General features: G+C 46.1%; 1 protein-coding gene across 2 annotated transcripts in view; it reads right to left on the bottom strand.

The window, feature by feature from the left end:
• The window catches only part of LOC140429187 (cadherin-related family member 2-like), a 313290-nt gene that overhangs the window by 24200 nt on the left and 275310 nt on the right, over nucleotides 1-13780 (bottom strand). For both annotated transcript variants that reach the window (XM_072515860.1, XM_072515861.1), the window contains 2 exons: nucleotides 9940-10000; nucleotides 9695-9822 (listed from right to left, as the gene is read on the bottom strand). In XM_072515860.1, the coding sequence (XP_072371961.1) occupies nucleotides 9695-9822; nucleotides 9940-10000 (189 nt within the window). The remainder of the gene's footprint in view (nucleotides 1-9694; nucleotides 9823-9939; nucleotides 10001-13780) is intronic.

Below are 13780 nucleotides of genomic sequence, written 5' to 3'. Positions count from 1 at the left end.
CTTCTTCACAGCTCTATCCACTTGAGTGGCAACTTTCAAAGATGTATGAACATAGACCCCAAGATCTCACTGCTCCTCCACATTGCCAAGAACTCTACCGTTAACCCTGTATTCCGCATTCATATTTGTCCTTCCAAAATGGACAACCTCACACTTTTCAGGGTTAAACTCCATCTGCCACTTCTCAGCCCAGCTCTGCATCCTATCTATGTCTCTTTGCAGCCGACAACAGCCCTCCTTACTATCCACAACTCCACCAATCTTCGTATCATCTGCAAATTTACTGACCCACCCTTCAACTCCCTCATCCAAGTCATTAATGAAAATCACAAACAGCAGAGGACCCAGAACTGATCCCTGCGGTACGCCACTGGTAACTGGGATCCAGGCTGAATATTTGCCATCCACCACCACTCACTGACTTCTATCGGTTAGCCAGTTTGTTATCCAACTGGCCAAATTTCCCACTATCCCATGCCTCCTTACTTTCTGCATAAGCCTACCATGGGGAACTTTATCAAATGCCTTACTAAAATCCATGTACACTACATCCACTGCTTTATCTTCATCCACATGCTTGGTCACCTCCTCAAAGAATTCAATAAGATTTGTAAGGCAAGACCTACCCCTCACAAATCCGTGCTGACTATCCCTAATCAAGCAGTGTCTTTCCAGATGCTCGGAAATCCTATCCTTCAGTACCCTTTCCATTACTTTGCCTACCACCGAAGTAAGACTAACTGGCCTGTAATTCCCAGGGTTATCCCGAGTCCCTTTTTTGAACAGGGGCACGACATTCGCCACTCTCCAATCCCCTGGTACCACCCCTGTTGACAGTGAGGACGAAAAGATCATTGCCAACGGCTCTGCAATTTCATCTCTTGCTTCCCATAGAATCCTTGGATATATCCCGTCAGGCCCGGGGGACTTGTCTATCCTCAGGTTTTTCAAAATGCCCAACACATCTTCCTTCCTAACAAGTATTTCCTCGAGCTTACCAATCTGTTTCACACTGTCCTCTCCAACAATATCGCCCCTCTCATTTGTAAATACAGAAGAAAAGTACTCGTTCAAGACCTCTCCTATCTCTTCAGACTCAATACACAATCTCCCGCTACTGTCCTTGATCGGACCTACCCTCGCTCCAGTCATTCTCATATTTCTCACATATGTGTAAAAGGCCTTGGGGTTTTCCTTGATCCTACCCGCCAAAGATTGTTCATGCCCTCTCTTAGCTCTCCTAATCCCTTTCTTCAGTTCCCTCCTGGCTATCTTGTATCCCTCCAATGCCCTGTCTGAACCTTGTTTCCTCAGCCTTACATAAGTCTCCTTTTTCCTCTTAACAAGACATTCAACCTCTCTTGTCAACCATGGTTCCCTCACTCGACCATCTCTTCCCTGCCTGACAGGGACATACATATCAAGGACACGTAGCACCTGTTCCTTGAACAAGTTCCACATTTCACTTGTGTCCTTCCCTGCCAGCCTATGTTCCCAACTTATGCACTTCAATTCTTGTCTGACAACATCGTATTTACCCTTCCCCCAATTGTAAACCTTGCCCTGTTGCACGTACCTATCCCTCTCCATTACTAAAGTGAAAGTCACAGAATTGTGGTCACTATCTCCAAAATGCTCCCCCACTAACAAATCTATCACTTGCCCTGGCTCATTACCCAGTACTAAATCCAATATTGCCCCTCCTCTGGTCGGACACTCTACATACTGCGTTAGAAAAGCTTCCTGGACACACTGCACAAACACCACCCCATCCAAACTATTTGATCTAAAGAGTTTCCACTCAATATTTGGGAAGTTAAAGTCACCCATGACTACTACCCTATGACTTCTGCACCTTTCCAAAATCTGTTTCCCAATCTGTTCCTCCACATCTCTGCTACTATTGGGGGGCCTATAGAAAACTCCTAACAAGGTGACTGCTCCTTTCCTATTTCTGACTTCAACCCATACTACCTCAGTAGGCTGATACTCCTCAAACTGCCTTTCTGCAGCTGTTATACTATCTCTAATTAATAATGCCACCCCCCCCCACCTCTTTTACCACCCTCCCTAATCTTATTGAAACATCTATAACCAGGGACCTCCAACAACCATTTCTGCCCCTCTTCTATCCAAGTTTCCGTGATGGCCACCACATCGTAGTCCCAAGTACCGATCCATGCCTTAAGTTCACCCACCTTATTCCTGATGCTTCTTGCGTTGAAGTATACACACTTCAACCCCTCTCCGTGCCTGCAAGTACTCTCCTTTGTCAGTGTTCCCTTCCCCACTGCCTCATTACACGCTTTGGCGTCCTGAATATCGGCTACCTTAGTTGCTGGACTACAAATCCGGTTCCCATTCCCCTGCCAAATTAGTTTAAACCCTCCCGAAGAGTACTAGAAAACCTCCCTCCCAGGATATTGGTGCCCCTCTGGTTCAGATGCAACCCATCCTGCTTGTACAGGTCCCACCTTCCCCAGAATGCGCTCCAATTATCCAAATACCTGAAGCCCTCCCTCCTACACCATTCCTGCAGCCACGTGTTCAACTGCACTCTCTCCCTATTCCTAGCCTCGCTATTGTGGTGTTGGGTGTTCTGACACACAGATGAGCCAACACGGTTGTATATGGTACAACGCTATTTTATTCAAACTTACTATGTACAGTTTGGTCTTTGCACTCTGCATGTGGGGGTTCCCTGCTTGTGATGTTTTAACAGCTCTTTCTTGTTTCCTTGTCCCCAGACCTACTGACCCCCAGGTGTCGTGCTCGTGCTTTTTACGTGGTTGGTGTTCTTGTCTGTGATTGGTTGTGGTGTTGTGTGCTCTGATTTGCCTGTTGGTGTGTCCATCATGATGTGTGTGTTTGAATATCATGACATCCCCCCTTTTTACAAAGATATGTGCCTACGTGGTAATAAATATGATCGTGTCGTGAGTGCATCTAAGAGTGTGTGTGTGTCGTGTGCAGCATGTGCATATGACGGAACTATGTACATGGGGCGATGTCGGGTGCGTCACATGAACCAAGTTGTACCATAACATAACATAAATGCGAACGAGAGAAGAAAAAAACTTGAACAGTTGTCCAGTCAGACGACATCTGGAACGATAAACAACAACAGGTTATCATGTAAAATTGTGCAACTTGTTAAACATATGAACGGTATTATAAGTCCAGTCTAATGGGCTTGCGACGAGTTCGGGTTGACCGCCAGGGTGGCACACCACTCATCGGCTGGATTGATGGCATTGACCTTGTTGACATCGATGACGGAAACGCGGAAGGCATCCTGGTCATCTGCATCACTTAACTGGAAGTCTTGATGCGTGGGCTGGACGGTCCTGACTTGTCTGCGAGATTGTCGAGGATGCGCCGGGTCCATGGGTTGAGCCGAATGACAGTGGGCTGCGTAGTGGCCCATCTTGCCACATCTGAGGCACTGTCGGTTTTTTGCAGGACATTGCCCTTTTAAATGTAGAGCTCCACAATTGCCGCACGTCATGACGTCACGGCGTTCGTTGCGCCACTGCGCATGCGCAGTGCGATCTTGCGGTGGGCGCGCCTGCGCAGTGCGTCCCTCGTTGTGGCCGTTATTTTTGGCGCGCACTTGCGCGGGAAACCGCGAAAAGCGCGGGAAGCGGCCGCTGTCGTCCGGGCCGTGGGTCGGGAAGTAATCGACGGCCTGGATGCGTTCGACGTCGTGGGCGGCCTGGCTTGCCGACTCGACGGCCGGGGACCCCCTCCGTGCCAACTCGGACGCCTGAAATCGGGCAAAACGGCAGGTAGCATTTTCGTGGAGGACACAGGCTTCCACAGCAGACGCTAAGGTGAGGCTTTTTATTTTAAGAAGCTGCTGGCGTAGGCCACTAGAGGCAACGCCAAAAACAATCTGGTCCCTGATCATGGACTCTGTGGTGGTGCCGTAACCGCAGGACTGCGCTAGAATCCGGAGGTGCGTCAAAAAGGGTTGAAAAAGCTCCTCCTTACCTTGCAGGCGTTGCTGAAAGAGGTATCTTTCAAAACTTTCATTTACTTCAACTTGAAAGTGCTGGTCCAGTTTGAGGATGACCGTGTCATATTTAGATTGGTTTTCGCCTTCTTCGAACACCAGTGAGTTGAAGACGTCGGTGGCGTGCTGACCTGCGTAGAAGAGGAGCATTGCAATCTTCGTTTCATCCGAGGCACTCTGTTTTTCGGTGGCACGGATGTACAGGTCAAATCGCTGCCTGAAGAGCTTCCAATTGGTACCTAGGTTCCCCGCGACTTGCAACGGCTGCGGTTTGTCGGTGCGGTCCATGTCCAGAATGGCAGGTTAGTAGGCAGGTATCGATCCACTCCTGTACCATGTGGTGTTGGGTGTTCTGACACACAGATGAGCCAACACGGTTGTATATGGTACAACGCTATTTTATTCAAACTTACTATGTACAGTTTGGTCTTTGCACTCTGCACGTGGGGGTTCCCTGCTTGTGATGTTTTAACAGCTCTTTCTTGTTTCCTTGTCCCCAGACCTACTGACCCCCAGGTGTCGTGCTCGTGCTTTTTATGTGGTTGGTGTTCTTGTCTGTGATTGGTTGTGGTGTTGTGTGCTCTGATTTGCCTGTTGGTGTGTCCATCATGATGTGTGTGTTTGAATATCATGACAGCTATCATGTGGCACCGGCAACAATCCAGAGATGACAACTCTGTCTGTCCTGGCTTTCAACTTCCAGCCTAACTCCCTAAACTTGTTTATTACCTCCACACCCCTTTTCCTACCTATGTCGTTGGTACCAATGTGCACCACGACTTCTGGCTGCTCACCCTCCCCCTTAAGGATCCTGAAGACACGATCCGAGACATCCCTGGCCCTGGCACCCGGGAGGCAACATACCTTCCGGGAGTCTCGCTCGCGACCACAGAATCTCCTATCTATTCCCCTAACCATTGAATCTCCTACAACTATTGCTTTTCTATTCTCCCCCCTTCCCTTCTGAGACCCAGAGCCAGACTCAGTGCCAGAGACCTGGCCGCTAGGGCCTTCCCCCGGTAGGTCATCCCCCCCAACAGCATCCAAAACGGTATACTTGTTTTGACGGGGAACGGCCACGAGGGATCCCTGCACTTTCTGCCTGTTTGTTTTGATGGATTGGCCAGGATAAATTGCCCCTTAGTGTCCAAAGAGGTCCAGGTGAGGTGAGGGTTACGCGGTTGTGGGGGTAGGGCAGAGGAGTGGGCCTAGGTAGGGTGCTCTTTCAGAGGGTCGGTGCAGACTAGATGGGCCAAATGGCCTCCTTCTGCACTGTAGGGATTCTATGGAACATTGCGTTAAGAGACGCGGTTGAGCTCTTATTTTCAACGGCCCCCTTCAAGATCAGGAATTCTGTTGTGTTCCTGAAACTAAGCTCTGGGATGGGTCAGTCTCTGTACACTTTGTCAGCCCATGGCATCCTCATCACTGGAGAAGAAAGGCTCAATAAGAGGACTGATCGTGGGTGCTGCCAGAACAGTGGGTATTTACTAAGCCAGTGTAGCCATCTGGGATGACCACTTCCAGAATACAAAATGAACGCTCGCAAAGAATGTAGGGAACTGTGGCCAATGTTAGGAAAACAAGCAGGCACAGAGCCTGTCTGCATATTGGAGAAACAGCTCTCAGACGGAATTGAAACTATAGGTCAATTAGCATATTGATGGCCCATCTCCGGGAACAAAGGAAAGACACTCAAGCAACCGATACTGCTCAAGACATCCCGGCGCCAGTTCCCCAAACCGAAAGCACAAACAAAGTAAGGCCAACGGCCACGAAAGACACGCCCAGCCATCAGGGCACCCACACCTTTATTGGTCAAGATCAATACCAGTGATCGAGAAGCGGCCCAATTAACTGGGGCCAAGTTTAAGGCCCGCCTAAACGCGCAAAGCCCCATTGGGTATAAGAAGGAACCCCCACGAAAGAATCACTCTCTGGATTTGGCTCTCAAAGCAGAGAGACCCATCCACCAGCTGCACCAGAAGCAAGTATGTCCAAGGTCAACGCTCGCTACCAGACGGACGACCTTAGCTGTTCTCCTGTACCACTTTGAACCCAACAGCCTCAGAACTGAACAACGGCCATTGTTCCTCTGACTGAGTGGGCACCCGAAGCTAAGTATAGGCGTTAGCATTAGAGATAGTTTAGTTTGTAGTACTTTGTGCATGAGTAGATATTACTGTGTGGGTAAATAAATAGTATTGACTTTGAACTAACTAACTGGTGTATTGGCTCTTTGATCATATTCGGGTTTGAACCTTGTGGCGGTATCGAGAGATACCTGGCGACTCTAAAGCAAACATAATTAGGATTAAGGAAGGCGACCATATTGACCGCCATATTCATAATCAGAGAAACAGAGCAACACCATCAGTGTGGGAGGTGGCAGAGACATAGTGCTGACACTCTCATACTGCACAGGGATGATAATAATAATAATCTTTATTAGTGTCACACCAGGCTTACATTAACACTGCAATGGAGTTACTGTGAAAATCCCCTAGTCGCCACATTCCGGCCCCTGTTCGGGTACACGGAGGGACAATTCAGAATTTCCAATTCACCTAACAGCGCGTCTTTCGGGACTCATGGGAGGAAACCGGAGTGCCTAGTGTGCACGGGAGTTTGCAGAGGATAGGGCCATGAAATGACAGGGAGGATCTGCTGGTGAACAAAGTGATGTTTAGGTTCATGTGTTTATGTATAGTGCTGACAAATCTTAACTAGTGACTCTGCTCATCCATGTCTACTAGGTGCCTACAGTTTCTTACTCTTCCTAATCCTCACACTTTTGTTTAGGTGTGTCCCCAGGATGCACAGCTGAGGCTGACGTGGTCTGCTGTCTTACACACTTTGTTGCCTGAGAAGATTTTGGTGGGTTTACCCTGGGGGTCCTGGACCTAGAGTGTCTGGGCGTACATACGAGCAGCGTGTTGCAGTGCTGCCCTTCCTGGTGTACAGGGCTGGAGGTGTGTCACTCACAGGAAGGGGTATATCAGATGGGCTGGACACTCCAGGGTCCCCTGGTGGAAGGCTGCACTCCTGCCAATCTCCTTCTCTTTGGGTGCCCGGGGGTCCTTTTGTTCCTTCATGGGATAGAGATGCAGCTTGAGTGAGATCCAAAAGCCCCGCTGACCTCTGGCGCTGACCCTTGCGGATTCCCATTAGTGCCTGTACCATGCTGTTGAAACCATGTATCATGGAGATCATACACTCAGCCGTGGAGGTCATGCCATCAGCCATGGAAGTCATGAGCTGAGCCATGGAGGGACATCACTCGCCATGGAGTGCCTGTCCTGCACCAAGATCTTCATTGCGGATGCCACCCTTGCAGTGTTGGCCTTGTTGTGTTACATTAGGATGGCACCATCTCCTCGCCCAGAAGGCGATTGATCTCCTCCAGTCGACTTGTCATCCCTTCCTGATTCTAACGACTCTGCGTTTGCAATTCCATCAGCTCGGGGATGACTGGACCCCGGGGCACATCATTGGTTAGGGGCTCAGAGTGGGAGCAAAAGTCTGCGAGGTTGCTGGGTGAGACATCACTTTGGCGATGTGATGGGTGGGTGAGATGACACATTGAAAGACTAGAGGTGGAAGATTTACTCAGGTCACATGAAGAAAGTCATTTACATTTTTACGGCACTGCTCCCCGTCCTCTTCTGCAGACAGCCGAAACTGACTAATGCCAAAATACCCTCCCAGGCGGGTGGTCACCTTGCTCGTGGGCCACTTCCTGGAGTGTGGGTACAGGACGTCCCGCCTTTGCTCAACTCCATCCAAAAGTCTGGTCAGGGCTCCCTCGGAAAGTCTTGGAGCAAGCTTCTTGGCTGCTATCTCACCTGCACTAGATCTGGGACAAGTACTGGGGAGTGCTGGAGAAGCATTTACATGGAGCTCCCCAGTGATTGCAGTGATTAAGTTATCCCGGGGCGAGCGAATCAGCAGGAGGCCACCAAGAGCGCGGCGTGAGTCACATATGAAAAACACTTTGGTTTAAGAGGCTCAAAATTCCATTTTGAAAGACTGCCGGCGCACCTTTTTGCTCACCAGAACTGACACCTTGCCATTTTCTGGTAAGATTCCACCCTAAAGACTAATCGAGGAGGTAAAGACAGAAAGCGATATCTCAAGCAGACTTTGGAAAACCCTTCAATATATTCTGCCTTGACTGCCAGGCACACTTGACAAAGTTCCAGATGAATGGTTATGAATTAAGCATTACCTTGTGGGGATTCAGAATAATTCCTGGAGTCACATAATAAGTTGGAAAACAGCAGGTGTTGAAGGAGATACATCTGGCGATGGATGCTGGGTGAAATGCCACAGCACTCAGAGTTCTGATCACTACCTATTTATAACTAACTTCAGTGATTTGGACTCAGAAACATAATGCAAACTGGTCAAATTTGCACCTGATTCCAAACTAAGCAATTCATTTTGACTTTCTGCAACAATATAAAACAGACAGTAGCAAATTCATAGAAACCATAGAATTTACAGTGCAGAAGGAGGCCATTCAGCCCATCAAGTCTGCACCGGCTCTTGGAAAGAGCATCCTACCCAACCAAGGTCAACACCTCCACCTTATCCCTATAACCAGTAAACCCACCCAACACTAAGGGCAAATTTGGACACTAAGGGCAATTTATCATGGCCAATCCTCTTCCCCTGCACATCTTTAGACTGTGAGAGGAAACCGGAGCACCCGGAGGAAACCCACGCACACACGGGGAGATTGTGCAGACTCCGCACAGACAGTGACCCAAGCCAGAATCGAACCCGGGACCCTGGAGCCGTGAAGCAATTGTGCTATCCACAATTCTACCGTTTTGCATCTCTCGTGATTTTCGTTTCCATTGAAAGCATTAGGACCTTAATTTGGATACAGAAGGAACCAACGTCTTTTATATGCAGACACACGACCCATCTAGAACAAGCTGTTTTCCAGCTTGGCAGCTGGCATACATCTAGGGCAGATTAGGCTTGACAATGTAATTAGAAATTGGTTTGCCCAACGGAAACAATAAGCATCCTGATGTTGAGATTCTCTCCCTCCCACGGTCAAGGGTCAGACCTAAAGCTCAGCCACTTGAAAAAGGACCGAGAGGGCAATAAATGGCAACAATACTAAATCCTGACTGCAACTTAGTGACAGAAGAAAGAAAACTGAAGGATAACTTCACAATTGTGTCCCACACTCTGCTTTATAAAGCGCAGGCTCGGAAAGTACTGCGCGAAATGTTATTATACAAACATTTGAGTCATCCTCATCATATTGTTCTCTCTGTTGGTGGAGTGGAATAAGTAAGACCTCCTTTAAAATGGAAGAAAAGTTTTTTTATCTGAAGGAAGTAATCATTTTTGTGGTAACAGAAGGTGAATATTTCTGAAAAGAGAGACATGTTGTCGAAGCTTTTCGTCTTACACTCATCAGGACAAATGCAAGAATGCCAAATTTTGAACAATCACGCCAATTTATATGATGGGGGAAAGGGTGCTAAAGGGTCCTAGCACACCTTTCTCCTGCATTTGTCCTGATGAATACAAGATACAAAGGTACCGCAATATGTCTCTTTTTTTCAGGAATATTCAAATTAACTATTCATAGAAAGATGTCTCTCATTGCTATTGCTCGGCTATCATATTCCTGATGAATTGGTTATAGTAACTGACCTTTGCCTGACACACACTGGAACAAATGCAGCCAAAGTAATCGAAATGATGTTGGTAGCCACTAATATAAAAATCACTCTGTACAAGACATCTTTGTTGTCAGATTGCAGGTGAGAGGAGCGAGAACCCTGGAATGAGTGAGAGAGGTCAAATAATTTCCAATATGATTTGCAGTTCCAGAAATACAATAGTTATAAATATAGCCTAATAAGAAATGAAGACCAATTAAAATTAAATTTCCTTACCACAGTTATCAAACCTGTGTCAATAAGTCTGGAGAGCACAGAAACATTTTGTTCCATCTGCCTAAAAACAAAAAGACTTCAATTATTCTCAAGGACATGGAATATATCCTGTTGATTTATTTAAAAAAACATGAAGTCGTTGCGACTGAAAAAAAGTTTAGATAATTATTTTCAGTTAAAACGAAATATGGAATGAGCCAAGATTATATGATTTATTCTGTCTATTTACGTACTGTACTGGTACACAGGCATGTAAATAATTAAACCATATAGTTTTTATGTTAATTACTCCATGAAGGCATGTCTATACAGCAGGAATTTTTTACTAGTCTGAGAAGTCATTGTTCCAGGTTTTAATAGAAGCTTTCTTTGAGACATTAACATGTCACATTTCTTCATATTTATGTGAGGCACCTTGATGAACTATCTGGGAACGAAGCACAAAGTCCCAAAGACTTCAAGAATGCATGCGTCACCAGTTCAAAGATGTCCTCAGGACTTAGGGATGTTTATTAAATAGATTTTGACACCAAATGTATTGCTTTCCTTTTGCCAAATGTGTCATAAGAACTCTGGGGGCTGATTTGAAGAAAGTCTGAGAGCTACGCTGACACATTTCAATTAACCCCAGCATTCACCCGAGTTCCCCAGATCACAGAAACCAGCCTTCAGCCAATTTCAATTGGCTTGACGTGATATCAATAAATGGCTGAGAGCACTGGATGAAGCAAAGGATATGAGCCCCTGACAACATACTGGCTGAAAGCTGTAGTCCTGAAGACCTGTGCTCCAGAACTAGCTGCGCCCCAGCCCAGCTGTTCCAGTACAGCTACAACCCAGTCAACAATTTAGAAAACTCCCCAGGTATTTGCCTTCCTCGAAACGCAGGAATCCAGCCAATTACCATCTTATCAGTCTACTCTCAATTATCAGCAAAATGATGGAAGGTGCCATCGGCAGTTCCATCAAGCAACACTTTCACAATGCCCTGTTGATTGATGCTCAGCTTGAACCTTGTCAGCACTACCTGACAGGAAGCAGAACATAGGAATAAATGGGGGCATTTTCAAGTTGACTGACTGCAACAAGTGGAGTGCCACAAGGCTCAGTGCCTCAGATATTTACAATCTATATTCATGACTTAAACAGTGAGAAAAGTATCTAAATTTGCTGAAAGTAAAAACATAGTAGGGAATATAAGCTGTGAGGAGGACACAAAGAAGGCACAAAGAAATATAGACAGATTACATGAGTGGACAACAAGATGGTAGATAGAGTATAATGTGGGTAAATGTGGAGCTATTCCCATTGGTCGTAAAAATAGAAAAGCAGAACATCTTTTTAAAGATGTGAAACTTATAAATCTTGATGTTCAAAGACACTCCTGTGTGCCTGTATAAGGAACACAAAGAGTCAGCATGCAGGTACAGTATTAGGAAAGCAAATGGCATGTTGGCCTTTCCTGCCAGGATTGGAGTACAAGAATAAAAGGTTTTGCTACAGTTGTATTAAGATTTGGTGAGACCACACCTTGAATACGGTGGGCAACGTTGGTCTCCATACTTAGGAAGGTGTGGTGAAAGTAAGAAATTGCTATGTTTTATATTTTTTGCAGTATTGTTATTAAAACCTGGGTTAAGATGCATGCAGACAGTGTAGCTCCTAGAACTGTGATTAAGGTGTCATAAAAGTGGGGTAATCATTAAATGTAGGTGAAGTGGTCTGCTAATAGATCTCTAGAGCCATTACTTGTTTATAGATAGATAGCTAATGGAATATTATTTACTTTTGATGGACCCCCGGGGTGTAGATAGTTTATGAGGGGTAATATGTTTGTTCCTGGGTAAACAAGTCAAGGGGCATCTTGTAAGAAGAAACAAAAGAATGCCTTATGCTTTGGGTACAGATGATTTAGTTAATGGGAGGAGCCAGGTTGGTCTGAAAAGGAAGCTGGTCCAAGTTCTCTCTCCGAATATTCGGCACAGAGAAAAGCAAGTAAAACCCTGGCTGTTAACTTTATTCATGAGTGGTGTTTGAAATATATTGGTTTGCTTAATTGGGATATCGTGGCCTGTTTAGGAAGTGAGTTAAGGTTTTCTCTTTTACTTAAGAAGTGTTGTAACTGTTAACTGTAAAGCAATTTCTTTGTTGCTGATGTGGTTAATTCTGTGTTTAAATTAAAGTTTGTTTTAACATAAAAGATGGGTCACACATAGAATATTAAACATACAGTGCAGAAGGACAGCATTCGGCCCATCGAGTCTGCACAGACCCACTTAAGCCCTCACTTCCACCCTATCCCCATAACCCAATAACCCCTCCTAAACGTTTTGGTCACTATGGGCCATTCATCATGGCCAATCCACCTAACCTGCACATCTTTGGGCTGTGGGAGGATACCGGTGCACCCGGAGGAAACCCAAACTCCTGTGGTGCAGTAACATTTACTCAATTTTACAAATTGCAAATAGGTGAGTTCTTGTCCGGGATCTGAACAAAGGTTCCATGTTCGAATTGGAGGCAGTTCAGCAAAGATTCATAAATTGATCCCTGGGATGAGGAGGTTCTCATACGATGAGAGATTGAGTAAATTGGGTCTATAATCTCTGGAGATTAGAAGAATGAGAGGCGATCTCATTGAAACATTCAAAATTATGAAGGGGGGTTGAGAGGGTAGATCAAGGGGTTAACCATTTAAGGCTGAGACGAGGAGAAAGTTCTTTACTCAAAGGGTTGAGAATCTGTGGAGTTGTCTACCCCAGAGGATTGTGGATGAGCCATCATTGAATATATTTAAGGCCGAGATGACAAATCTTTGGCCTCTCATTGAATCAAGGGCTGTGGGGAGTGGGTGGGAAGGCGGATTTGAAGCCAAACATCAGCCATGATCATATGAATGCCAGAGCAGGCTCAATTGGTCATGTGGTGTACTCCAATGCCTTATGTTCTCATTACAGCCTGGAGTTGAAGAGTTGAGTTCCAGAGGTGAAGTGAGAGTGGCTGTCCTTGACATCAAGGCAGCATTTGAACGAGTATGGCATCCAAGAGTCTGAGCAAAATTGAAGTGAGGAGGGGAAAGCTGGTTGGAGTAGGTGGACAATTATCTCAGACCATTACAATAAGAAAAAAGAGAAGGCCATTTAGCCCCTCGAGCCTGTTCAGCCATCAAAATCATGACTGCTTACCATACCCCCGATAACCCTTGATTCCATTGTAAATCAGATATCTGTCTTCCTCGGCCTCAGCCCCAGATTATTGTTGCAGGAGTTCCTCAGGGGAGTGTCCTAGGTTGAACCATCTTCAACTGCTCCGTTAATGACCTTTCCTCCACATAAGGTTAGAAGTAGGGATGTTTGCTGATGATTGCAGTGTTTCATTTGCAACTCCTCAGATTCTGAAGCAGTCCGTTTACATATGCAACAAGACCAGGACATCATAATCATCGTTCCTTCACTGTCGCTGGCTCAAAATCCTGAAACTCGCTTCATCACACCGTGGATTTATCTGCACTCCATGGACTTCAGGGGTTCAAGAAAGCAGATCATTGCAACTTGTGAATTAAGGGGAGTTAGGGATGGGCAACAAATGCTGGCCTTGGTAGCGACGCACACATCTCATGGATGGAGAAAAAACATACATCGCAGATTTATTAGAGTGCATTCCTCCTTGAAATTAAGGTTACAGATGTTTACCCCAGCACCCTCCCCCATTCCAGTTGGTGGTTGGAGATAATCTCTGAGAATTAGTTTCTTGTAGGTGGACCAAAAGCAACAGGACTGGATTCTCCGAAGAGGCTGTGTCCAGAGGAAGTGTCTAGTTTTACAATGAAAAAATCGGTAAC

The sequence above is a fragment of the Scyliorhinus torazame genome, chromosome 9 (genome assembly GCF_047496885.1).
Source record: "Scyliorhinus torazame isolate Kashiwa2021f chromosome 9, sScyTor2.1, whole genome shotgun sequence".
In the NCBI taxonomy this organism is placed as follows: Eukaryota; Metazoa; Chordata; class Chondrichthyes; order Carcharhiniformes; family Scyliorhinidae; genus Scyliorhinus; species Scyliorhinus torazame.
The sequence above is the reverse complement of the archived record's forward strand: the minus strand, read 5'-3'. Positions and strand labels throughout refer to the sequence as shown.